The 25,820-nt window shown below is 40.7% G+C and overlaps 2 protein-coding genes across 2 annotated transcripts in view; one reads left to right on the forward strand and one right to left on the reverse strand.

Annotated features, from left to right (window-relative positions):
* ENTPD7 (ectonucleoside triphosphate diphosphohydrolase 7) overlaps positions 1-16,388 on the reverse strand; it is a 52,405-nt gene extending 36,017 nt beyond the window's left edge. Inside the window, exons 1-5 of the mRNA XM_059169224.1 lie at positions 16,066-16,388; positions 15,702-15,804; positions 14,378-14,560; positions 2,560-2,765; positions 2,149-2,299 (exon numbers count right to left, since the gene is read on the reverse strand). Of these exons, the coding sequence (XP_059025207.1) occupies positions 2,149-2,299; positions 2,560-2,765; positions 14,378-14,560; positions 15,702-15,709 (548 nt within the window). The 5' untranslated portion in view covers positions 15,710-15,804; positions 16,066-16,388. The remainder of the gene's footprint in view (positions 1-2,148; positions 2,300-2,559; positions 2,766-14,377; positions 14,561-15,701; positions 15,805-16,065) is intronic.
* On the forward strand, positions 15,708-24,443 carry LOC131830088 (uncharacterized). The gene is made up of 6 exons (XM_059172488.1): positions 15,708-15,806; positions 15,926-16,279; positions 16,379-16,524; positions 16,671-16,797; positions 19,205-19,272; positions 22,627-24,443. The coding sequence occupies exons 1-6, from the start codon at positions 15,708-15,710 to the stop codon at positions 22,931-22,933; spliced, it is 1,101 nt and encodes a 366-aa protein (XP_059028471.1). The 3' UTR covers positions 22,934-24,443.
* The last annotated feature ends 1,377 nt before the right edge of the window (positions 24,444-25,820 follow it).

A 25,820-nucleotide genomic window follows, 5' to 3' on the forward strand; every position in this document is an offset into this window, starting at 1 on the left:
AACAAGTTAGCTCAGGACTTTGGCAAAGAAATAAAACCTAGTGCTAATACATTTCAAAATTACAGTCCCTGTAATTTGAACCCATTTTGAATACTGCTCACAAACACTAATAAATTAGCAAAGCATCCATTATACAAAACAGGTTCTTGCAGCGATGGTTACATTTATGTCAACAACTATGGCTGCCTCAATTGCTAGCAATGATTTCAGAAGCCCAGGATAGATCCAGGCATTATTAGATGAGGTGATCAGAAGGCAAGTTTAAAGGCAAGCTCTTCACAAATACTTAAGATAAAAGAAATATTAATATTCAGAGCTTCCATGCAGTGAACATCTTAGACAAATAGAAGGGAACTACATAGTGGGTTTTCCCCAGGTGGAAACTTCTTTGACAGAGTCAGTGCTGAGCGGTGTCATGAGACAATCCTCTTTGCTCCAGACCCCCAAAACGTGGCTAAACCATCATCCTCCTGGTTGGCTCTGCCTTTCTGACTTCTGAGTCAGCTTTTTCTCCGGCCACCCTCCCCCTGCTCCCCTCTGCTGACTGCAGACCACTCACAGACCTGTGATGCGGCATCCCTGTGTCACCTCTACTCTTCCCAGGATTTCTGAATTTTGAACTATGTGAATATCACTTAGGTCAAAACGAAAAATCCTAAATTGCAAGTACAGTATGGTTACAACCCTGTAGAAACTACATATAGATGTACAGAGAGAAGGCAATGTGACAAAATGAAACACTTTTGAAAGGGCAGCAGGAATGTAAGTGTTTGGGGTTTGTTTTGTTTTGAAGATTTCTTTAATGCAGCTGTAATATTTTAAAATTTGGTTTTAAAAATAAAAACAAGACAAAAATTTTTTAAAGGTCAAGATAAATGGAAAAATAAGGGGCTAGGAGAGCTCTCATTTCCACAAATGGCTACATAATCTCCTCCTCAACTGTAAACCAGAAAGTAAACCAGTAACCTCGTATCTAAACAGAAGGAAGGAAGTCCACTGCAACAACTGTGGACATGTGTTTTCTGGCTCATCTGGCATAAGCCGTATGAAGCCCTACATTCATGGCTGAGGTTTTTGTTGTTGCTGGCCAAGCATACAGAACAAAACTTCCTCGAAAAGGTTACTGTTATTTACCAAGAAAAAAATATTTAAGCTAATTAAAAAACACCTGATGCCTGTGAGACTTAGAACATTCCAAGAGACAAATTCTAAGGTTAAGGAAGGTCACTCCCTCCCCATGACCATAAGTGTGCAGGGGTCAGGGAGGTGTCAAAGGGGGGAAATCACAAACAAGAAGGGATGTCACCTAAGTATAGCTACTGCCTCTTCCTCCTCCTCTTCCTCCTCTTCCAGAGAAGGGAGAGGGATCAGGTGGCAAGGTCCTGGGCTAAACTACCAAAGTCAAGTGGACACTGGACTGGTTGGGATGGAAAAAGCTAGTCTAAAGCAATGGAGACTGAGTTTTGCAAGCAGCACCAACTATCACCAGGGAGCCAGGCAGTTGCAGACAGAGCAGCATTCCTACCAGAGCCTCTCCTACTGGCCTCCAGGTACCCAGTCACTCAGATGAACCTCCTACAGCCCTTCTCTAACTATGTTCCCCATCTAGTGATCCAAAGTTACCACCATCACCATTGCTTCTCAATCAAAACTAACAATCATTACAGCCATCTCAGATATTGATCCCAAAGAAGCAAGTGACACGAAGCTCTGAACAACAGATTGTGAAATAATGATGTGCGGAGGTGGCTCTGTTCTATTTTGAGCAAGGAGCCTTTTACTGCCTGCCACCTGCCAGCTCTGTGTGATATATCCTCAGCCCACCTTCAGACTGGAGAACTACAGAGAACAATGTGTAGAAATCAGTCTTGTGGGGCGCCTGGGTGGCTCAGCCATGAAGCAACAGCCTTCGGCTCAGGTCATGACCCCAGGGTCCTACCCCAGGGTCCTAGGATTGAGCCCCGCATTGGGCTCTCTGCTCAGCGGGGAGCCTGCTTATCCCTCTCACACTCCCCCTGCTTGTGTTCCCTCTCTCACCATCTCTCTCTCTGTTAAATAAATAAATAAAATCTTAAAAAAAAAAAAAATAGAATCCGTCTTGCAACTCTTGTACCAGCCATTTTCCTGTGTCCATACGCCAGCCCTCACCTCTCGGGGAGAAGCCGCATGCCTGCAGTGCAGAGGATGTAGAGGGGTGTCTCCTTGTGCTTCTTCACAGGCACGTGCGCTGCGGCAAAGCTCAGCAGAGGACGAAGGTAATCACTGGCATGTTCTGGGGTGTCTGCCATTGCAGAGATTCCTTAAGCAAGACAAAATATTTTAAAAAGCAGATCACATTGACTCAGAAGACTGATACGCCATGAAGTTCTGCTTAAGGTCCTAAACACATAATTATTTGTGAGGATGGGAGCAGCAACGAATGAGATATCCCTTCCATTATCCCGAATCTCAAGGGAAAAAAAGGTTTTTTTCCGCCTCTTTCCTTCTGCCGATTCCTTCCTCTCTCATGCCTGCAGCAGATAAAAAGGGACTGACAACGAAATATATTCCAATTAGTACCTGGCTTGATTTTTTTAACGACTGGCTGGCTGTTGCGGTCTCTCATCTGTTTGATGTCCAGCAAATCATGGGGGTTGCCATTATGTCTTGGCCAGAAATAAACAAAAATCCGAGAGCCACTGCTGCCACAGTCCACAACAAGTCCGTAATTCAGAGTTGGGTCTGCAGTGTCAGTCGCTTCAAGCTCCCCGACTCGTGCCAAATACCTACGCCAGGCAGAAAGAGAAATTGGTATCAAGCATCCAGGTCCACAAAAGGCACAACTACTTTAATTCATTTGTTCATAAGTCTTCATTAACTGTCTATATGTGCCAACCACATGGAACCACACGTCTCAAGGAATGAAACAACACTGACCATAGTTACTGATGGATATGTATGAGGCAATAGCTGGTTCGCTCGCCTAGAGGCCACTGGAATCAGAGAACGAAAAGACTCCTCCATGTTTGGAGGCAGTTATGAAACTGGCTGAAGTACCAAATCTTTTACCAACTTTAAAGAGCTTCTAGGCCTGAGTAAATTACTGGATTTTGTTGTTATAAGCCATTAAGATTTGGGGCAGTTTGTTACACACATTGATTAACTAAATGAATCCTAATAATTTCTCTTCATCTTTTCTGTATCTAAAGAATACTTTGGAATGATTATCACTTAATACGTGTTTCTAGGTGGTAAAAATTTATGGGGCTTTTTGCTTTGTATTTTTTAGTGCTACATTTGCATTAACAAAAAATGTATTTTAAAATACTATATTCTTCTCTACAATCTTTTAAACTATTTTTTAGTCATAGAAAGAATGTTTATAAAGTATGTATAAGTAATAACAATAAGACAATGCCTCCATGCCCAACACCCAGTTTAAAAAATAAAAAATTTATATTGCTTCAAAAAAAAACACCAAAAAGCTTCTAGGCCCAAGGACAGCAGTACTTTGTGGTGAGTTTTTTTTTCAGATTCTTATTACAAGATATTTATTTGGCTGACAGCAGAAAGATGAAACAAGTGAAGATGTTACCATCAGAACACCAAGGTTTGAATCTCAGCTCTAGCACTTTCTATGCTGTGTGACCTTCAACAAGTTACTTAACTTCTCTCAGACTGTTTTCTCATCTGTAAAATAAGAGTATGAGAGTGCTGAGTGGTTAGCTCAGCGCTGTGCTGCCGCTGCTCTTGTTGTTACGTGATGAATATTGGGAGAGCAAATAATAGAAGACTCTCGGGAGAAAAGGGCAGGCAAGTCCAGAAGGAAAAGAAGTCTAAGGGTTGGTAAAAATGCTCCTGAGCTCTGAGTCTTTAATAAACATTAAAGTTCACTCAGAACCCGAGGGTCTGAAAAGTACAAATATTATCAACTCCTCTTCAAAAGCTTCACTTGAAGGGGAGCTCAGGAAGAACAGCTCTTAGCTTATTATACGGAAAAAGCTATTTCTCAGTGCTATGAATACATACTACATGGCAGACAGATTCAGATGTCTTCAAAATTCCTTTAAATTTGATTAAGTATTACTATACATTGAGATAATTGCTGAATAAATGCTCTGAAAGCAGTGCTGTGAATTTTTTCAAGTATCACAGCTGAACAACCTTCCTTCTATCTGCCCTAGTCACCCAACACTATATTTAGAGCTAATTCCTAGATCCTCTAGACCCTTGCACAGAAGCCCTCAGAACTAGGTATGAAGCCAGTGCCACTGGGGAGGTGTTCTTTTTAAAGAAAGATTCAACATTACAAATGCGAAAGGAGTCCAAACATGTCTGGGGTCTTGAAGTATAGGTATCAATAGCTCTGCAGGAAATCTACCTCTGATTAGGCAACAAGCCACATGTCCCACCCCTGAAGACAATCTAATCCATGTTTACCGGTGATTTCACATTGCTATGAAGACCATAGAGTTCCCTACTTTGGACAGAAAAGCAAACTTGGTGAATAGATGACCATGTAAAAACTGTGGAAAGAAAAAAAGGGAGCTAAGTACCTTTCCTAAGGTACAATACAAAATAAAGGAAGAACATGTATTTGGGCTCCAATATAATGCTGCAAATTATTACATAGATACAGTCGGGCAGAACTTTTTTCTGGATCCAACATCACAGTGAGTTATGGGAAATGAAGCAGGTGGTAAAAACTGTTACAGTCTAGTCAATTTACAGTCCCAAAAACCACATATTTATCCATTCTGATCAAATGACTGGGCTGAACTGGGCTTAGAATCCACAAATCAACTCACGACAGCTCATTGCTATCACATGAAAGCTGGGAAGATATCTGGGTTCAAGTTACAGAACTTGTGCAAATACTGATCTCACAGCACGCCATAGGCAAGATAAGCAATCTCTCGCCCACAGTGACTTTTCATTTCTCATTTTAGCAATCTTTCTACTTCATATGCTTCAGAGATCCTTCTCTGCTTTCCCCCTCTGAAAATCTTCCCCTCTACTTTTCTCACTAGATTCTGAATCCCATTCCCTCCTGCTTAATGAATAACTTTTCTCCAGTTCATTGGTTCTCAAATGTTTGGGGCTCAAGACCCTTTACTAAAAATTATTGGATCCAAAGGAGTTTTTGTATATGTGGGTTACATCTATTTATATTTATCATGTTACAAAATAAAAACAAAAATTTTTAGAATTTTTTTAATTTAGATATAACAATAAACTCATTACATATTAATATATTTTATAAAAATAACTATTTTTTAAAACGAAAAAAACTCAGAAGAGTGGCACTGTCTTATGGTTTTGTGCATCTCTTTAGTGTGTAGATTAATAGAAGACAGCTAGATTCTCATTATTTGCCTCTGCATTCCATCTGTTACAATATGTTGTTTTGGCTGAAGTATTTCAAAAAGTCCAGCTTCGTGGAGACATGTTATTGGAAAAGGGAATACTTTAAGAGACCATTTAGATCACTGTGCATAGTCTTCTTTAATACTACACTAAAACTCAAGAAGTGAAGTTTCTTAAAGGCTAGTTGCAACGTGAAATCTAAAACCCTAAGAACGTTTCATATTCTATAAAGTTAACCATAAGTCTATCTTGTACTTTGAATGACTTTTATCCCTGCATAATTTTGTAACATCCTATACTCAAAAATACTGGTTCACTGAGGATGCAAATCTTCCCAACACTGACACATTTCATTCTACAGTATTAAAAAAAACAAAACCCATCCACTCATTCATTAGTATCACTACCCATATTATCCAAAAAAAGTCATTTAAGTATTGAGAAGCTAGAAAACACATAGTTGCAGACACAAATTTTCCAAACTGCTAATTTTCAGTTGAAAGCTCAGATTTTATCATTGGCAATAAACACTGACAGTTGTTTTCCTTAAAGTGACAGGTTTTTACTTCATTTGTTTTCAAAAAAATAATCTATGAAATATCCAAGTCTGAAAACCATAGCTTTTCTGGTAGTCATTCTTTCAAGTAAAAATAATATTCCATGATAAAAGCAGTTTATAACCCAAACTGCGTAAGGGCTTTTCCTCAAGAAAACTCCACTGTGCATCAGAAGTGCTTAATACGTATTTCCAATTCTGTCACACAGAATATGAAAAAGACATTCTTAAATGGAACTGGAATTTTTTCCCCATTACAACTATGTGACAATGATGATTACAATAATTAATAGCATAATTTTGTGCTTCCATCTTGATTTGTGCTAAGGCACCTGCAGTTTTACCTACCCATTGCTTTGCATCATTAGTATAAATGTCAACTCAGTGAAAAGGGCAAAAAAAAAAAACCACCACAGTAGCCAAGAGGTAGAAACAACATAAATATCCATGGACAGATGAATAAACAAAATGTTGTGTATACATAAAATGGAATATCATTCAGCCTTAAAAGTGAAGGAAACTTCATCTTGTGCTACGATATGGGTGAATCTTGAGGTTATCATACTAAGTAAAACAAGCCAGTCACAAAAGACAAATACTGTATGGTTCCACTTCTATAAGAGTAAAGCAGCCATATTCATCAAAACAGAAAACAGAATAGTGGCTACCAGAAGTTGGCATGGGGTGGGAAAAAAGGGGAGATGTTGTTCAATGGGCAGAGAATTCAGAATTGCAAGATGAACAAGTTCTGGAGTTTGGTTGAATGACAATGTGAATATAGTTAACACTACTGAACTGTATATTAAAAGTGGTTGAGATGGTAATTTTATGTTATGTGTTTCTTAGCAATTAAAAAAAGAGCAAATAACATCTTAGTAGGTATTACAAAAACAGTTTTGGCCAAATTTTGACCTCACAGACACCATGAAAGAGTCTCAGGAACTCCCAAGGGTCAGTAAACACTTTGACAACCACTGCTCTAACCTTCTTTTTCTCTGGAACATCCACCTGCTTCTCTACCTATCTCTCCCCCTTTCCTTCTTTGACATGGCTTCCCAGTTCTTAAGAAGCCTCCACTCAACAATGCTGACTCTTCTAATACTCACAATGATCTAAAAAGGCCTCCTTCTTCTGTTTTAAAATGTGGAGTGTCATTTTTCCCTTTAGGCAGTTTGTTTATATTCCAGTATGAGCCCCTAAGACTTCTTTCATATTTCTTTGTTTCACCTTTGCATCTCTCAAGCACAAAAACCTTAACCCGCAGTATCTCAGAACTGTCACGGTATTCCTGTTTCTCTGATGTGTACCAACCAACACTGGCTGGTTTGGTCCAAAGCTCACACTATAGAGCTGTACGTTTGTTAACTCCTCTACGTCTTTGTTATCTGTCTAGCTATACATACTCAAAAATCAATTGGTCTCCTCAGAAAATTTCAATGGCTTTTTAAAGCATCCTGTCACCCTCCTGGGTTCCTGTCAAGATAAGCAACTCTAAGTTGGGTCCAAGTCAACTTTGCTTTCTCATCTCTTAGAAGTCTCCATGTGTGCATTAGTCACAAATGTCAGCTGACCTTTGAACACAAGGGTGAAAGCTAGGACCAGACAGCATTTATGTTACACTTCCCACTTGAGTCTTTGCTTAATGGCTGAAGTCAGCAGGAAGCCTCCATCTTTCTCATCACGCATACAAATGAGTAACTGAAGAATAATTTTCCCCTTTGGGAAGTAATAGCATCGCCTCTTTCTGAAACTTGGATGTCTCATGATCTAATCAGGCTTCTTAACGGTTTTCAAACACCTGGGGGTCTTCCTCTGTCCAAGCTTGTGATATGAATGGATCAATGCTCCTTTCCTGGATGTTTTCATTTGTGATTTTCAGTCCTGGCCTTAGCCATCAGGGTCAATTACTTGCACTGCTGGATTCTCCTGCTTTGCTGACATTACACTAAATTAATCCCTAAAGAGGATGTAAAGTCCATGAGAAAAGTTCCAAAAGCTCTGGAATCCCTCATATCTGCTTTCCCAGGACAGATCTGATTCATTATCCCACATATTTAACTCCCCTACACACATACACATACTATTTCTGTTTGAGAAATCTGATTTCCCTCTAATCACTGCTCGGTCAATGAAAAGGGAATTACTCACATATACATCACCCAAGGTAAAACTGGAAGACAGCGGCTTTCACTGCCATTACTCTGAAAACATTAACATTGGGGTGGTAACTGACCAAACCATTACCTAGCTTACAACCAACACTAATTATACCACTTCTAGAGTTCAAACAGAACTCAGCAACATGCCAAAAGTCCATTAAAGCAACCCCCATCAGTATGGAGCTACCAGCTTTTTGCTGAATGTCATCATACTCTTTCAACTCCATTCAAGGCTCAGAACCAAATATAATGACATTATATGGAAAGTAGCTGTGCATGACTGATGACAGTAATAAATGCGCAGGAAAGCATCTTAAAGGTTATTGCTTCTCTCCTAACAAGATTAATCAGAGCAGTCAGGAGCATTTATAATTTAAAGCTCTGCTTGCAAACACTTTAAAGACCATTAAAGAACAAGTAAGTTAATAAATGAATAAATGCCAAAGAATGCAGGTAAATGCCTTCAATTTCACTAGGAAAAATCTCTGAATTTTTCTATTATACATAAGAAGCCTTAATTTCATCTGCGTATCTCAAAGTTTATCATTTTATCCTAACCAAAAGTAATGTCTCTTTTCAACCTGCTTTAAACAGGATTGAAATTCCTAAGGAAGGCCAGTACTGAGTCCACTGCCAATGCAGAACCTCTCATTCACAGTTATACCTAGATGACAAAGGAACATGAAGGCACCACTCTTCTTCTGGGAGGAGGAGGAGCAGAAGGAGAGGAAGAGAATTGTAAGCAGGCTTCACGCGCAGTGCAGAGCCTGATGCAGGGTTCAATCTCATTACCCTGAGATAATGACCTGAGCCGAAATCAAGAGTTGGATGGTTAACTGACTGAGCCACCCAGGAGCCCTGGCACCACCTTTTAACAGGTACCGAAGACATTGTTCAGAACAGTAAACCAGACAAAAATTTCCTCTCTAATGAAGACAGTAGTGAAGCTACAAAAAAGTGAATAATACTAAACATTAAGGTTTAGAAGAAATTCATTGAATATACAGAATATTCAAGTAAAGGCAGTTTATCATTTGTCTTGTACTCTATATATGTATACATGCTAAAAGTGCCCCTTATACTAAGAATTATTAACAATTTACCTAGGGCTAAAATTTTCCAACAGAACTCTCTGCTATGATGGAAATATTCCCCATCTGTCCAATAGGATAGCCACTAGCCACATGAGGCCAGTGAGCTGCTGAAATGTGGCTAGGGCAAGTGAGGAACTGAATTTATTTTATTTTATTTTAATTAATTTAAAGTTAAATAGCCACTGTGCCAAGTGGGTACCCTATTGGATGCCACAGTGTAGACAATAATATTTGCTGAATAAGTGAAAAGATGAATGAATAAATAAGCAGTAAAATATGTACTTAGTCTGATGAAGTTGTCAGAGCACTACTTATAGAGCACATGCCAGACAAAGAGTTGATTAAAACACATATCTAAGAAAAATTACTCTTAAAAATCGCTTTGCTAGGGTGCCTGGGTGGCTCAGTGGGTTAAAGCCTCTGCCTTCGGCTCAGGTCATGATCTCAGGGTCCTGGGATCAAGGCCCGCATCGGGCTCTCAGCTCAGCAGGGAGTCTGCTTCCTCCTCTCTCTCTGCCTGCCTGTGTATCTGTGATCTCTGTCTGTCAAATAAATAAATAAAATCTTAAAAAAAAAAAAAATCGCTTTGCCATGCATGTATGGGTAGAGGGTATCTGGGAAACCTCTGTACTTCTGATAAACTTAGCTGTGAACCTAAAACTGTTCTAAAAAATAAAGTCTGTTAAAAACAGCTCTGGATTCTAGCTTTACTGATACCCCCATCACTGACTAAATTTATCTTTTCTGAAATTCTAGTTCTGATGCAAACCTCCTGATTTCTCCTTCCTGAAGCAATATGGGTACATGTTCATAATAAACAAACAAACAAATATAACAACTCTTCAGTTTTGAAACTACAGAAGGAAAACCCTCATGCAGGCTTCTAAAATCCTGGGTCATGTTGCCTCAGAAGAAATATGCTAAGTTCCACCAATGACTGTAAAAAATTCAAATTATTTTTTTCAATACAAACTACTGATATAATTTCATCATGAGAACTGGAACAATTTAAGTTGGAAAAAATATGACTGTAATATAAGTATATAAAAAATCTCAATAACCACTTGTCTGATTTTTTAATAAGCTGTTGAATTGAAGTATTTCCATCAATTCCTAATCATTTGCTTAATCATCTTATCGTCAGCTAGTGCTCACCAATGTTTAAGCAACAGCAGCAATCAGGAAGAAAAAAATTCTGGAAGGAATATTTTAAATGCAGATAATGCTGCCCATTATCTTCAGTGTATATCTATAGGGCAGAAAATGGAATTAGAGAAAAGAAAAATCAAGATTATTTCAAATAAAAGACTCTCCCCTGCCTCAGGGTCAAGATGCCAGCGTATTATTTATTGGCAGTTGTCATCAGTGTGCCCGCATCTAATGGTCAACATATCCTTCCTACTACCACGATCTAGTTTGCTGTTTATATGCTGTGTTCTGAGACAAGACAAATCCAAGCTAATTAACACAGTGTGTAAAATAAAAGCAAACAGGGTCTATGGAAAAGACTATCTTATCAGTAAATAGCATGAGCTTAAGGATATCGACGTTAGTTACTCATAGGCCTCTGCTGATTAATTTCTGATTCTTTGTTCCTGATTCTTGACTGTGTACAGTTCTTGATTCTACACAGATATATATATATATATATAAACTATTATCTCACTGGGAAATAATTCTTCCTTCACATCCGCCTCCCTAACTAGATTATGAACTCCATGAGTTCAGGAGCCACATTTTATTCATCTTTGTACCTTAATATCTACAATAGCAGCAAGCACACAGCAAACTCTCAATGAATGTTTGCTTCCAAAATGACTCACAGGGGCTGCCATGAGTGAAATGTAATGATGCACAGTAATTTGTGGCAATATGCACATAACCCTTCAATAAAGAACAGGAGCTCTAGGCTATAAGGCTGATGGCTGCTCAACTAGAGCATTACAGGGGTCAGGACTTTGGTAAGATAACCACACAGGCACAGTGTGTCCCTTAGCTCTGCAGCTCACTTGTTGCGATTAATTCAACTTCAGTATTTATCAGATCTTGACACTTGGGGTAGAGTGGTAGACAAGAATATCAGATCACTCTACCTCCCACATATCCCTCAAATTCATTTACTTCTTTCTCTCCATTATCGCTGCTTCCACCCAAGTTCAGGCGACCGTCATCTCTTCTGGAGTATTCCAGTTCATCTCCCTCCTTTCATGTTTATTCCCATCCAATCCATTCGCCACAATGCCACGAAAGTGAGCTTTCTTTAAAAAGAAATTCCAATCATATCACTCTTTGAAGCCTTTCAAAGCCTTCCCTCTGCCCTGAAAATAATGTCTAAACCCCCTCAAACGACTTAACAGGTTCGAGCTGATTTCTCCAGCCACACAGCTCACCACTCATTCCCTAACAGTCTTTACCCTAGCCATATTAACCCACATAGAATTCCATAATTAGACCATGCTGTCTTCCAGTGGAAAACTGTCCTCAGGTGTGTCAAGAAAATCTCAATAAGTATTTAAAAAACACTCAAACTATGGATTTAGTTCTTTGACGCTAACAGACTGCTTCAGGCTGATTATTGACAACTATAGTCCCCTAAACAAATATTCCTTCTTCAGAAAGACAGAAAGAAAAATACAAATGAATAGTGCTGTTGAGGGAGGAAAGGTTGGAAACATAAACTTCTTGAAAAAAGGTACCAAAATCTCCATGTCCTGGTGATTGTCATCACCCAGCACACAGTGGTTGCTCAATAAATGCTTGCTGAATGAACGAATGGATGAATGACCAAAGTGAAGTGGAAATGAAAAATTATGGAAACAGAAGAACCCAGAAATATTAAGGGGAGTGGTCACATGTCCCAATTCTGACCAGAAAAGATTGAAGGAAAGGGCTGATGGAGGTTTCCAGGAAGAGCTCTCACACAAGGGCATAGAAGACCTGTTTCCCTCTTGTAGGACATGAGTGTGGATGTATGTAGCCCTAGTGGCTACTAGCTGCGATCTTATAACCATTCAACAAGTTGACACTGTGTAAAACGGAGACAGAGATTCTCAACCTGACAGCCAATGTTGCACTGATGGTCCCTTTGTTCCTGGACTTCTTGTTGTGTAAGCCAATAAGCTTTCTTTTTATTTAAGTCAGTTTGGCTGTCACTTGCAGCCCAAAGTCTCCTGATATTGAGAAACAACAAAGAGAAAGTCATATTGATGATGAACACAACATATCATCATTTCACCTTGTAGCCTAATCAGAAACTAACCTCAAAAAACAAGAGCAAAACAAATCATTGTTATAAAAGATACAGATCTTCTATATAACTGGTGAGGCATTAAAACTATATCAAATAATTCAGATGTATTTTCCAGAAAAAAAAAAAAGGTATTTAGCACTCACTGGATGGAACTAAGAGTAGATTAGACTTTATAAAAGAAAATACTAGTGAACTGGACGGCACAGCAATATAAAACACCCAGAAAGAAATACAGAGAGAAAAAAGACTGGGAAAAAAATGAGTGAGAAAACTCACTGTGAGAAAACTTCACATGGTTCAATATGTATGTGACTGAAGATACCAAAGAAGTGGAGGAGGTCGGGAAATAATATTTGAAGAAATAATGGTCAAAATTTTTCTGAATTTGATTAAAAAGTATAAATCCATAGATGCAAGAATCAACAAATCACAAGTGAAAGTATCATGAAGAAAACTACACCAAGGCACATCATAATCAAATTGCTCAAAACCAGTGATAAATGTAAAAAGCTAGAGGAAAGACACGTGATGTACAGAGAACAAGATTTAAGAATTACAGCAGACTTCTCCTCAGAAAGAATGCAATGCAGAAGACGGTGAAGCATCATTTCTTTTTTTCTTTTTAATTTTATTTATTTATTGGACAGAGAGAGAGCAAGCATAAGCAGGCAAAGTAGCAGGCAGAGGGAGAGGGAGAAGCAGGCTCCCTGGTGAGCCATGGGGCTCGAACCCAGGACCCTTGGATCATGACCGAGCCAAAAGAAGTTGCTTAACCAACTGAGCCACCCAGGTGCCCTGTGAAGCATCATTTCTAAAGTAATGAAAGAAAAAAAAAAAGATCAATCTAGAGCTCCATACCCCAAAAATATTTTCCAAGGAAAGCTAAATGACTTTTTTGGTCGTAAAAGTTAAAAGAACTCTCCAATTACAAACTCACACTACCAGAAATGTTAAAGGAAGTCCTTTAGGCAAAATAAACAAATACCAGATGGAAATATGAACTATAGTACAAAGGAATGAAAAGGCCTGGAAACGAGAAATATACCAGCTGTATTTTATTTCTGAAATCTCTTTAAAAGACAATTAAATATTTGAAGCAAAAATAATAACAATACCTGGTGTTTATAACATAAGTAGAAAAAAATGTGTAACAACAGCACAAAGGCCCAGGAGAAGAGATAAAGAGGTATGCGGGAAGAGGAATTATATTACTTGAAGGTAGTCTATGATAAGTTAAAAATATATACTGTAAACCCTAAATCCGAAAGCAACCACTTAAAAATTTTTTTGAAAAATTAAAAAACCCAGTTGTATCTACTCAGCCAACAAAAGAGATAAAATAGAATATTAAAAATGTACTCAATTCAAAAGAAGGGAGGAAAAGCAAACAAAGAACAGATGTGACAAGCAGAAAACAAATAGCAAGACAGATTTAAGCCTAAGCATAATCAATAAACACTTCAAATAAAAGGCAGACATTGTCAGACTGGATAAAAAGCAGTTACTTATTAAAAAACTGGGTGGATATAAAACATAATGACATAAAGCCTAAAACAAAAAAGATGGGAAAACATCTATAATGATAACACTAATTAAAAGAAAGCTGGAGTAATTATATTAAAACCAGACAAGATAATCAAGGATTTTTTAAAAAGTCATTTAATAATGATAAAAGGGTTCATTCATCAAGAATACATAACAATCCTAAACATTCATGCATCCAATAAGTCAGCCCACCAACACAAGAATATAGAAAGATGCATTTCATGATTAAAATGCACCATCAGTGTTCCTGAATCAAAAGTGAACATTGCCAAAACGGGACTTAAGATCTTTATGTAATAAGTGGCATGCAATTTTACTAATAAAACTGCAGTATTCCCAAAAAGGGTCAAAGGTTAAATGTGTTAAATGACAAAATATTTATGACTTCAGTGCCAGGTCTGATCAAAGAGATTTAAAGCTGACTCACCTTTCATATTGCCTATCTCGTGGTAATGAAGCACCCCAATGTCGAAAGTCCATGATTAACATAAGTAAAAGGAGACAGGATATGAAGAAGAGTCCTAGGAATGCCACCCGCTGACGTGGAAATGGACTCACTGTGGGCACAGTAAAGTACCAAGAGGCTGGGCAGAGGTAGGAAAAACTGATCCTGAAATGAGACAAACATTATTAGTAAGTAAGGCAAGTCTCTATAGTTGAGTGCTCAAAAATGGTTTTTAAACTGGACTAAAGCCCTTCCTAATAAAGGCAAAAATTTATACCACCTGAAGTCTATCAATGTTCTCTTAGTCTCAAACTTTAGAAAAGAAACTACATAGTTCATAGTGCTTCTATAAATCAGAAAAGCCTTATCTGCTCCTTTCCCAATGTCTGCTCTTTGGGGTGTAATTCAGAGAATTAATCTCATGTTTATGGAAAAATCACCAGTCTCCCTGGTCAATCTTTAACACTGTGGAATTAAAGCAACTACAGCATTCCCATCAGGAATGATGTCCAAAAAAACGGAGAGTCAGAATATTTTTCCAACTAATTTTTTTAAAAATATTTTAAATAAATAAAATATGCACATGGTAAGAAAAAAATATAAGTTTGAAAGGACATATAGTGGAAGATGCGCCTTTGGCCTTAACCAATCATTTCCCACTCAAAGGGAACCACTGGTGCCGTTTTCTATATATTTTTCCAGGGATACTCCATGTTTACACAAGCATAAATGGGTATCATGTGTGAATACATGTGTGAATTCCATTCCTCTGATTTTACACCGTACCTACTGTTCTGCATCTCTCCCCACTTACTCTATTTGACAACTGTTCCAACTGGTATTTTGATCCACATTAATCTTTTCTGAAAGTTTCTAGGCATCACAATGTATGGATGCACATACTCAACTATGATATGAAGTTCACTTTCCATATTGTTCAAAAGGACCTCATCCTATTTTCAAAGTTCATTAAAAAAAAAAAAAAAAAAGATTGTTTAACCTCCTCAGAAAGCATGTAGCCTCACTCAAATGGAAATCTGAAAGAACATTACATTTTAGCACTTTTCACACGTCAGCAAGCACTCACTCCATCACCCTGGGGTTATGAGCCAGAAACTACAGTTGTGTCTGTCTTCAGGGGGGAAAAAAAAAATCACTTCAATCTTCTTTGCATCCATCCGACCAAGCAGCCAAGTCCAGATGCAGCACTAGGGCAAACTTCACTTGTAAAAACATCCCAGGGTCCCTCCACCTACCTGCCACCCCCAACGGAGCCCCAAGCTGAGGAGAAAATGTGCAGCCTTACCTAGCCATGGGATCCCTTCAGCGGTCTCAGTGCCTGTCACCTCCTTTTCTTTTTGCCCTGAGAAATTGGTCTCCTTGTCTCAGGCATCTCCTAAGTCTGCAGCCTGTTAAGAGTTCGTGGGGTTTCAGGCTTACCTCCAGCAGTGCCCACAGGACTAGACCTCCGAGGGAAGGCCAAGGCGCCCACCCACCCCATAAGCCTCCGCCTTTTTTCCCGGGGCCCAGCTGACGCTAAGCCGACTCCCCCGGAGTCGGGCGTTCTCGAGGCAGCGGCGCTTCCTAGGTGGCGAGGCGGCGGTGCCCACTTTCCCTCCCCGCCCTCCCCGCCTCTGCCAGCCCCGCGGCCCTCCCCCGCTCGCACTCACAGGTCGAGCGGCCCGCAGGCTCCCTCGGCAACGTTCCGCCCGGTCCAGAGCGCTTCCCCGCGGCCTTTCGCCCAGCCGGAAAGAGGCCTGGGCGAGCGGCGGCGCCACGTCCCCAAGGAAACCGCAGGGAGCCAATGACGGACGGCAGACCCGCGAACAGGGGCCCAGCCTCCTCCTAGCCGGGGCCGCGGGCGAACTAGTAGCGCCGCCGCACGTCCGTTCGCCAGAGTGGCCAGTCCCCAAGAGCGTTCGGCTTCTAATGCCCGCCCCGGGATTTAGCGCGCGTCCAATCCGGAAAGGCGTCGTGCCGTAGCTCCGCCCCGACGGGCCCGGTAGGCGCTCCCGAGAGCCGGGCGAAGCGGTGCAGGAGTGCCCTGCGCCCGCTGCCCTCCTGGCGGCGCGATTTCTCCGCCGGCTTCGTGCTGCGCCGCCGCTTCCAGGACTGAGCGGCGCCGGCAGGTGAGTCTTGCAGTGGCCGCGAGAGAAATGTATCCCTTGCCCACAGCCTATCAGAGGGATTTTGCCTAGCAACCGTGATCCCAGAATCAAACCTTCCTTATAGCCTCCCAGACTTATGCCTTCGCTTCCTTGTTTTGTCCTGTTAGAGAAACAGAAATGGGGGACAATATCGTTTACACCGAATTCCTTCAACATTCACTGAATGTCTACTGTGTGCCAGACGTAAGCCCCTGTGCCCCTGCCCTCTCGGACCTGACAGTAATACATAGAGAGGTAATGTTTCCTTAATGTTTTTCTTCCTTGCTGACACCAGCCGTTTCTCTCATTTCCAGGAGGGAACCCTTTGGACAGAATAAAGTCCAAGTCCTTCCAAACGTGACATACACATGGCGATCCAGGACCCGCCCATGCAGCCTCCTCTGCGGCTCCTCACCTTCTTTCCTGTGCTTTAACAGCGCACGTCTGTGGCTTCTGCCCTCTTAGGCTTTGTTCATTCGGCCTTCTCCACCCTTCCATCCGCCTTGAATATCCTTCCCGGCCACTTAGCTAAGCCAATCATACTCATTCCTTACCACTTAGCTTAGGGGTCACCTCCTCTAAAAACCTTCCTTGACCTACAGCCCCGTAATATATGCGTGTTGTTTCACTTACCATATTGAATTACAATTTATGTGTCTTTCTGTCCCAGTCGACAGAATATGCTTGAAGGCAGGGATTATCTGCTTCCGCAGCAAGGCTGGGTATTGTCAGGCATACAATACACCTATAACAAATAAGGGAATGAATGTAGAAATAAATGAAGACCACCCCAATGGGATAAAAAAGAGGCTATTTGTCCTATACCTACTATAAAAAGACAGCCAACCATCAACACTTAAATATGACAGAGATCTAAAGACTGTCAGGGAAATGGGAAAGCTTAAACTGGAGAGGGGAAAAAAAGGGAAGGCTTCGTGTATGCTCTGATTTGAGAGTATTAGCATAAGGAAGCTGGTTGCGGTTCCTAACTTAACTTTCTCCATCGATTCTCAGTGTTTTGTTCTTCTTTGTCCTTTAATTCCCTACTCTGCTTCAGGTGTTATATTTTATCTGGGCCTCCCAAAGTCACATTGGGTAGAATAGTTGCATAAAGTTAGGATTAACTCCAAAATTATACAAATATCAGGTGTTTATATTATTCCAGAGCTCAGCTCAGGTAGTCATGGGAAAAACTCAAAAAAATGTTTTGGAATGAATATATATATATATATATATATATATATATATATATATATTTAATTCTTGAGGTTGCCTGCCAACTGCACCATTCTGTCTAACCTATGTATATTTCAAAATCCAGTGGTTCAATAAATGGTGTTTTTGCGTGGGAACAGAATTCCTATTTATGTTTTAAATAGTACTTAATCCATGTGATTTATGATCTATATTAACTTAGAACTAAGGTGCATTGAAACATCTTCTAACTTATATTTAATAACTACTGTTCTAGAACAGAAAAGAAATCCATATTTTAATCCAAATACCTCATTATACTTTCTTTGTCCATTGCACTTGGATAATACCTCCTTCAGTAAGTCCATATGCATCCAGGAATTTGTAAAACATGATTCTTTACAAAAGCCTGCAGTGCTTATCTGATTAACAGCTCACAGGGCTGAGTTCTGAGGTTTCCAGTTAGGAGGCCAAAAGAAGTAGGTTGAGATCATTTCCCCATCTCATTTGCTGTAACTCTCAACATGTTGAAACAAATTACAGAAATCCATATTTCAAAACTGGTCTTTAACTGCTTTTCAAAGCCTTGCCTTCAGTTGCATTTACAATTTTCTCAAGAAGTCCTTGACTCTACCCAGCTCTGAGCAAAATCAGCCATACCAGCCCCACACTTGGTATCAGTTATCTGTATCACTTTATTTCCCCTCCATTCTCCTTCATTCCACACACCATCCTGCCTTAATCTCTAAAGGAGTTGAAGTACTGTCGTCTTCACTCTCCTTTCCAAGTTTACTGTCTTCTCTTCGTGTGCCTTGTAGGTACCTCCTTGCCCATGACAAAACTCATTGTCTTGCCACTCTTACTTTATCCACCCAACCTCCTCCATTTATATGCCCAACTTTAATGAACTACCCTGTGATCCACCCAAGCAGAAATTTGCAAGTCATTTTAGAATCTCTTCCTTCTACTTCTTTTCTGCTGTAGGGGAGCAAAATTTGCCGCCCCCAAAGGGGTCTCTTTTGCATGTGCATTATTTTAGGCTGATTATTTTTAACAAACAGAGGCTCAAGAAGAGCCTTTCAAACCAACCCCCCCCCCCAACCTGCCTACAAGAATTTGGATAGAGGACCTGCTCCAGGAAAGGAGCTAGCACCACAAGTAACTACAGTATAATGTGGAACTAGATGTGACACAGAGGGAGGAACATAGGAAAGTCATTTTATTAAGATTCCTCTCTGTGTCCCATCTTTTCTCTATGGCTCAACAAACATTTGCTTACCAAACATTTATTCTTTTTCATCTTCCTGTGAATTGTCCTCCTTCCCTTTGAAGTCCCAGCTCAGAATGGCATATAAGCCTCAATTGCCTGACTACCTGTAGACCCCTTAGTCTCATGGAAACCCCATCTTACATGTAATTACATTTTATTTTCTCCTGTTAATCTGTCTCATGTCAATTTAATTCTTAGGTCTGCCAAGAGAATCTTGAGGGAAATAGAGATTCTCTATTTTCCTCCCCGACACCTATTTCATCCAGGTAATGACTAGCCGTTCTTAATTCAAGTTTCTAAAATCCTTTCCAAAATCTTCTGATGAAGCCTTCTAGCTGGTGACCCTACCTCCAGACTCATGTTCCTCCTTAGTCCCCCTCCATTCTGATCTAGTGAAATACAATCATGCTAATTCCCGTTTTAACGTCTTTGTGGTTCCGCATCCCAACTGGATACAGTCCAGATTCCTTGGTATGGTGTGGCAGATTCTGCTGACTGCCTACCCAAAAAGCCAACAATCTCTTTTCTTAATTCTTAATTCTCAATTCTTAACAGAATCCCAATTTTATTCTTATAACCATACTGCTATGCTTGGCCATATACTTAAAGAGTGCCAGGCTCTTTAAGTCGATCATGGTGTCCCACTCCCTAACCAAATATTGAGCCTGGGAATATGATGCAATTCTAACCAATGATACCAAAGGGAAGCCAGCTGTAGGGAGGAACGAGAGGAAGAGGGGAAACATTTCTGGGAGATGTTTTATCCAACTTATAAAGAGTATAAAAAGTTTACATAATGATGGGACGCCTGGGTGGCTCAGTTGGTTAAGCAGCTGCCTTCGGCTCAGGTCATGATCCCAGCATCCTGGGATCGAGTCCCATATCGGGTTCCTTGCCCCGCAGGGAGCCTGCCTCTCCCTCTGACTCTGCCTGCCACTCTGCCTGTGCTCTCTCTCTCTCTGACAAATAAATAAATAAAATCTTAAAAAAAAAAAAAAAAAAAAAAAAAAAAAAAAAAAAAAGTTTACATAATGAGAGTAGGAAAAAAAAGTCCCTTTTCTGCCTCCAGAAGTAATCGTAAGGATATGAGTCCTGGAGCCGCTGTAGCCATCTTACAACCATAGGGTGGGAGACTCAGGGTGTGGGGGTGGAGGGAAGCCTAGAAATAACAGAATAGAAGTACAGATAACGTCATTAACATTGTTGCTAACTTAATGAACACAGGAGAAGCTCTACCTATGGGCTTATTAGAGATACTAAATTCATTACTGCTCTCATTTTTAAGCCCATTGAATCAGGTAGTTCTGTCACCTGTACTCTCCTAAATGATGCATGTGGCTTCCAGTGCCTGATAAGATCTAGCCCCAACATCCTCTGGCTCTCCAGTAGGTATTCTCACCCACACCCTGACATATTTCCAGTTCTCAGAATTATGCCTTCGCTTACCTCTGAGCCTTGGTACTGGCTATTACTTCTGCATAAATGATTTTCTTTCACTTCTTTACCAAATGAATTCCTGCTTATGCTTCAGAAGCCAACTCACATGTCACCTATGAGCTCCCGCAGTCTGCCTGGGTGCTTCTCTTTCTCTGCTCTTGTAGCACTTTGCTCATGTATGCTTCTGTGATGGCAAGAATACTTGTTTGAAAACCCGGCAGCTTTGTGAGTGGACCTGTCACTAGTTGGTCTGGTGGGAAGACAGAGTAGCTAGGTTTATGAACTTTAATCTGTATGTTTGGTCCTCAAAAGTGGGATCCCTTGGCTTAGCCTAGGCAGAAGAGGCTTAGACCAACAAGACTGATGGCTCTGCCTAATAAAATGCGGGATTTTGAGCACTCCCACTAGAGACTAGGTTTAGGAAGCCCTGGTAAGACAACATGAAAAAGACATGAAGGGAAAGAGGGACCTATGCAAGGTGCTAGAAGACCAGACTAAAGAGAACAATGACCCATGAGAGAGTTCCTGCATTCTTTTTCTTTTTTTTTTTTTTAAAGATTTTATTTATTTGACAGAGAGAGGGAGGGAGAGACAGCAAGATAGGGAATACAGCAGAGGGAGTGGCAGACGAGAAGCAGGCTTCCTGCTTCGTAGGGAGCCCAACTCGGGACTCTATCCCAGGACCCCAGGACCATGACCTGAGCTGAAGGCAGACACTCAATGACTGAGCCACCAAGGCACCCCTGCATTATTTTTCTATAGTTGCATCACAAATTACCCCAAAACTTGGCAGCTTAAAACAACAATAAGCATTATTATTATCTCTCACTTCCCGTGGGTCAGGAATGTGGGAGCAGCTCGGCTCAGGGGCTCTCATTAGAATGCAGTAAAGATGTCTGCTGGGGTCATCTGAACTCTTGAGTGGGGCTAAAGGATATATTTCTAAGATGGCATGCTTGCATGGCCATGGCAAGTGGATACTGGTTGTCTGTGGAGGCCACGATTGCATTCCATGTCATGGACTCTCCCAGGGATGCTTGAGTGTCTTCATGATATGGCACCTGGCTTCTCCCAGAGCCATCTGAGAGCAAGTGCCAGGCAAGAACTCTATCCCTTTATTATCTGACCTCAGAGGTCACATATCTTCACTTCTGTCACATATTATTTGTTGAAAACCAGTCACTAGGAGTGCCTGAGTGGCTCAGTGGGTTACCCTCTGCCTTTGGCTCAGGTCATGGTCTTAGAGTCTTGGGATTGAGTCCCACATCGGGTTCTCTGCTCAGCAGGGAGCCTGCTTCCCCCTCTCTCTCTGCCTGCCTCTCTGTCTACTTGTGATATCTCTCTCTCTGTCAAATAAATAAATAAAGTCTTTAAAAAAATAAAAAAATAAAGAGCCAGTCACTAACTCCCAGCCCACTTTCAAGGAGAGGGCAGTTAGGCTCCACATTTTGAAGGGAGAAGTATCAATTTGGAAACGTGTTTTTTTTTTTTAAATATTTCATTTATTTATTTAACAGAGAGATAGCATAATTAGGCAGAGTTGGCAGGCAGAGGGAAAAGGAGAAGCAGGCTCTCCCCTGAGCAGGGAGCCCCATGTGGGGCTCAATCCCAGAACCTGGGATCATGACCAGAGCCAAAGGCCGAGGCCCAACCCACTGAGCCACCCAGATGCCCCTGCAGACTTATTTTTAAATTTTTTTTAAGATTTTGTTTATTTATTTGACAGAGATCACAAGTAGGCAGAGAGACAGGCAGAGAGAGAGAGGAGGAAGCAGGCTCCCCGCTGAGCAGAGAGCCTGATGTGGGGCTCCATCCCAGGACCCTGGGATCATGACCTGAGCCGAACGCAGAGGCTTTAACCCACTGAGCCACCCAGGTGCCCCCAGACTTATTTTTAAATCACCAGAGTCCCTACGGTGGAGTAGTCCAGGAGATTTAGATAATAGTATTGACTTCTAGGGTTCAGTTTTGAGTTCTGTGCTATGTTATAATACTCTCCACAATCCCTAAACTTTCAGTAAAAGTCTGAAAACCTATAACTGGCTTGGTAGATGGCTTTGAGAAGAAATTTAATATCGTGAAGTTTCCTGTGCCAGAGGAGAAATATACCATTCAGGTGGATGCTGAAGAAAAAGAAGATGTGAAAAGCTGTGCTGAGTGCTGAGTTTTCATCTCTCTCAAAGGCCAGGATGGAGGAATATGAAAAAAGAGCTGGAGAAGATGAAGAACATAATTCCGTTTGATCAGATGACCACTGAGGACCTGAGTGAAGTCTTCTCAGAAGCCAAATCAGACAAGAAGAAGGACCCCTATTGGCCTCATAAGCCAATCGAAAAAGCCCCACTTGAGTTGGGGAGAAAGCTCTGGCCCCCGTATTATAAACACTGGACACCAAAAGTAATATATGGTAAGAAAAAAAAAAAGATCAAACAAATAAACAACCCTTTAAGTGGAAGATTACACACTTATCCAAAAAATATATACAGATAACCAATAAACCCATGAGGTATTCAACATTATTAGTGATGAGGGACATGCAGATTAAAACTATAAGGAAATGCTACCACGTACCCACTAGAATGGCTATAAGCTAAGAGAGTAATTTGCCAAGAATGTGGTACTGTGTGCCGCAATGTCATGAGGATCCTTAGCGGCTCTCTGGAGAGGCCCATGTGGAGAGGAACCGAGGCCTTCTGCCAACCGGCAGTATCAACTTGACAGCTGTGTAAGTGAGTCACTGTGGAAGTGGATTCTCCAGCCCCAGTCAAGCCTTCATGTAACTGCAGATCCTGCTGACGTCTTGACTTGTGCTTCCTATGCCCAGCCCTAACCTCTCTTCTAAACCACCATCATATACCTCACCAGCAGAAACTGGTAATAAATGTTTATTGCTGCTCTAAGCCACTATGCTTTATAGTAATTTGTAACAGAGTAGCACATAACTAATTTACAACCACATAGGATTAAAAAAATAATAGATGGGGCACCTGGGTGGCTCAGTGGGGGAAAGCCTCTGCCTTCAGCTCAGGTCATGATCCCAGGGTCCTGGGATCGAGCCCTGCATCAGGCTCTCTGCTCAGCAGGGAGCCTGCTTCCCTTCCTCTCTCTCTGCTTACCTGTGATCTCTGTCTGTCAAATAAATAAATAAAATCTTTAAAAAAAAAAAAAAAGAAAGAAAGAAAGAAAGAATAGATACATTGGCTGGCACATAGTAGGCCCGTCATAAATGTTGGCTGTTATCATTGTGTAATGCATACATGGGTTTTTTTTCCCCTAGCAAGTACAAGTTTCTTGCAAAGGAGGACTTCAGTTCATTCCTTTTTTTGTTTGTTTGTTTCACTCTCCACCTCTCCTCATCCTTCTTAGTCCCCAGCACAGTGCTGGGCAGACATACAGCAGGAGCCCAGTAAGTAACTCAAAGGGAGGCAAAGAAATCCAAAGGTGAAATAGTTTTATCTTTGTCACTCGAAGGATAATTTTCACCACCTGAAATATTAGATTAACCTCTTTGTTATAGTTAATGTAAATGCCTGGGCTTTTATATGTTATTTTGGAATGAGTAAGCTGTAAAGGCAAGGAAGTCTAAGGGGTGAAGAGAAAAGATTTGATTAATTAAAAGGAGATAATGAAGAAACAAGCATCAGACAAGGCAAAAGACCAGGTAAGAGGGTCAGGGATGTGCCTGTATAAAAAAGAATAAAAAAATGGGAATTGGACCCAGAGGACAACAAGGAAAATCACACTGATAAATCAGGGATTCAAGGTTCATGGGTTGGAGACCCACATCTGCTGCCTTAATTTGTTGTTTGTTGGTAATTATGTTGTTTCTGTTGTCAATAAAGTTTGTTGGGGCACCTGGGTGGCTCAGTGGGTTAAAGCCTCTGCCTTCAGCTCAGGTCATGATCCCAGGGTCCCAGGATTGAGCCCCGCATCGGGCTCTCTGCTCAGTGGGAAGCCTGCTTCCTCCTCTCTCTCTGCCTGCCTCTCTGCCTACTTGTGATCTCTGTCTGTCAAATGAATAAATAAAATCTTTATATAAAAAAAAAATAATGCTTGTTGCCTCCTTAACTGTGGCTAGTTACTTTGAGAATATATGCCATATTTATAAAGGATTCAACACCACAGAGCATTAAAAATATATCTACTTAGATAAATAACCCAAACCTCATCCCCTGCTGATAGCTTATCTTCTTTGTATGTCATGGACAATAGGCCATTACATTCTTTGGTAATATTCAAGGGAAGTTTTGTAATTCAGCCATTTTACTTAAGGAATTAAAGATAATTAAATCAACTCTTTAGGTATAAATTTTATACACTAATTGAGGACACACATGACATGGGCCTGGAGTTAGGATATTATTGTTTGGAGAAAAGCAGGCTTATTTGTGAGATATCCCACAATTGGTGCTCTAGTCTAGCAAAGGACAATGACTAGTCATGGTCTCTTTGTCAGCAGGTAGGTAACAGGTTGCCAGCGATTTCTATGATAGCTGGATGACAGTCAAAAAGGAAAAATGGATAATAATAATTATAATGATAGTGATAGTGATCAACCTTGTCAAGTTCTAACTATATGACTGATATTAGAGTAAGAACTTTATTTCTTTTCTGATAGAATCCTGAGACAACCCAGTAAAATATGCATTATTACCATATTACAGATGAGGTCCCTGAACCTTAGGTCAAGTCATGGAACTTCAGCTCCTCCTCATTTTCTGACAGTCATGATCAAGGTAAAGTCAGGAGGAGTCAGAGAATAAGGTTCTTGTTTATAACTTAAAAAAAACATCTTTTTAACTAACTCTATTTTGGTGGTTTATTACCTTGCTCTAGAAAGGCAGCAGGCTGTGGTTAAGTTTTCAGACCAGTGTTTGAAGCTTGGTTTTACCACTTACTATGTGGCCTTGAAGAAGTTCTATTCATTTACGCTCATTTTCTTATCCATAAAATAAGAATAATGACTCAACTTCCAAGGTTGCTGCCCTCACTCTTTCTTTGCAGACAAAGTGTCCTTTCCAGAACTCAAAATTGCCCAGGTTGGGGCGCCTGGGTGGCTCAGTGGGTTAAGCCGCTGCTTTCGGCTCAGGTCATGATCTCAGGGTCCTGGGATCGAGTCCCGCATCGGGCTCTCTGCTCAGCAGGGAGCCTGCTTCCCTCTCTCTCTCTCTCTCTCTGCCTGCCTCTCCATCTACTTGTGATTTCTCTCTGTCAAATAAATAAATAAAATCTTTAAAAAAAAAATTGCCCAGGTTATCTCACTTCAACTTAAAATTCCACAATGGGATCCCATTTTTCTTAAGATATAAACTGATTCCCTTAACATGACTCTAGAACTTCTCAGGATGTGGCCCCTACTTACTCCCAGGCTTGTCTC

Source organism: Mustela lutreola, chromosome 4 (genome assembly GCF_030435805.1).
Source record: "Mustela lutreola isolate mMusLut2 chromosome 4, mMusLut2.pri, whole genome shotgun sequence".
Classification (NCBI taxonomy): domain Eukaryota; kingdom Metazoa; phylum Chordata; class Mammalia; order Carnivora; family Mustelidae; genus Mustela; species Mustela lutreola.

Excerpts from the sequence above, each read along its gene's own strand:
- LOC131830088 (XM_059172488.1), top strand. The coding sequence starts at position 15,708 with ATGGGATCCCTTCAGCGGTCTCAGTGCCTGTCACCTCCTTTTCTTTTT. Across the intron at positions 15,807-15,925 it reads ATCTCCTAAGTCTGCAGCCT|CTGACGCTAAGCCGACTCCC; the intron begins GTTAAGAGTTCG and ends CCCGGGGCCCAG. Across the intron at positions 16,798-19,204 it reads TGACAGTAATACATAGAGAG|GTCTGCCAAGAGAATCTTGA; the intron begins GTAATGTTTCCT and ends TTTAATTCTTAG.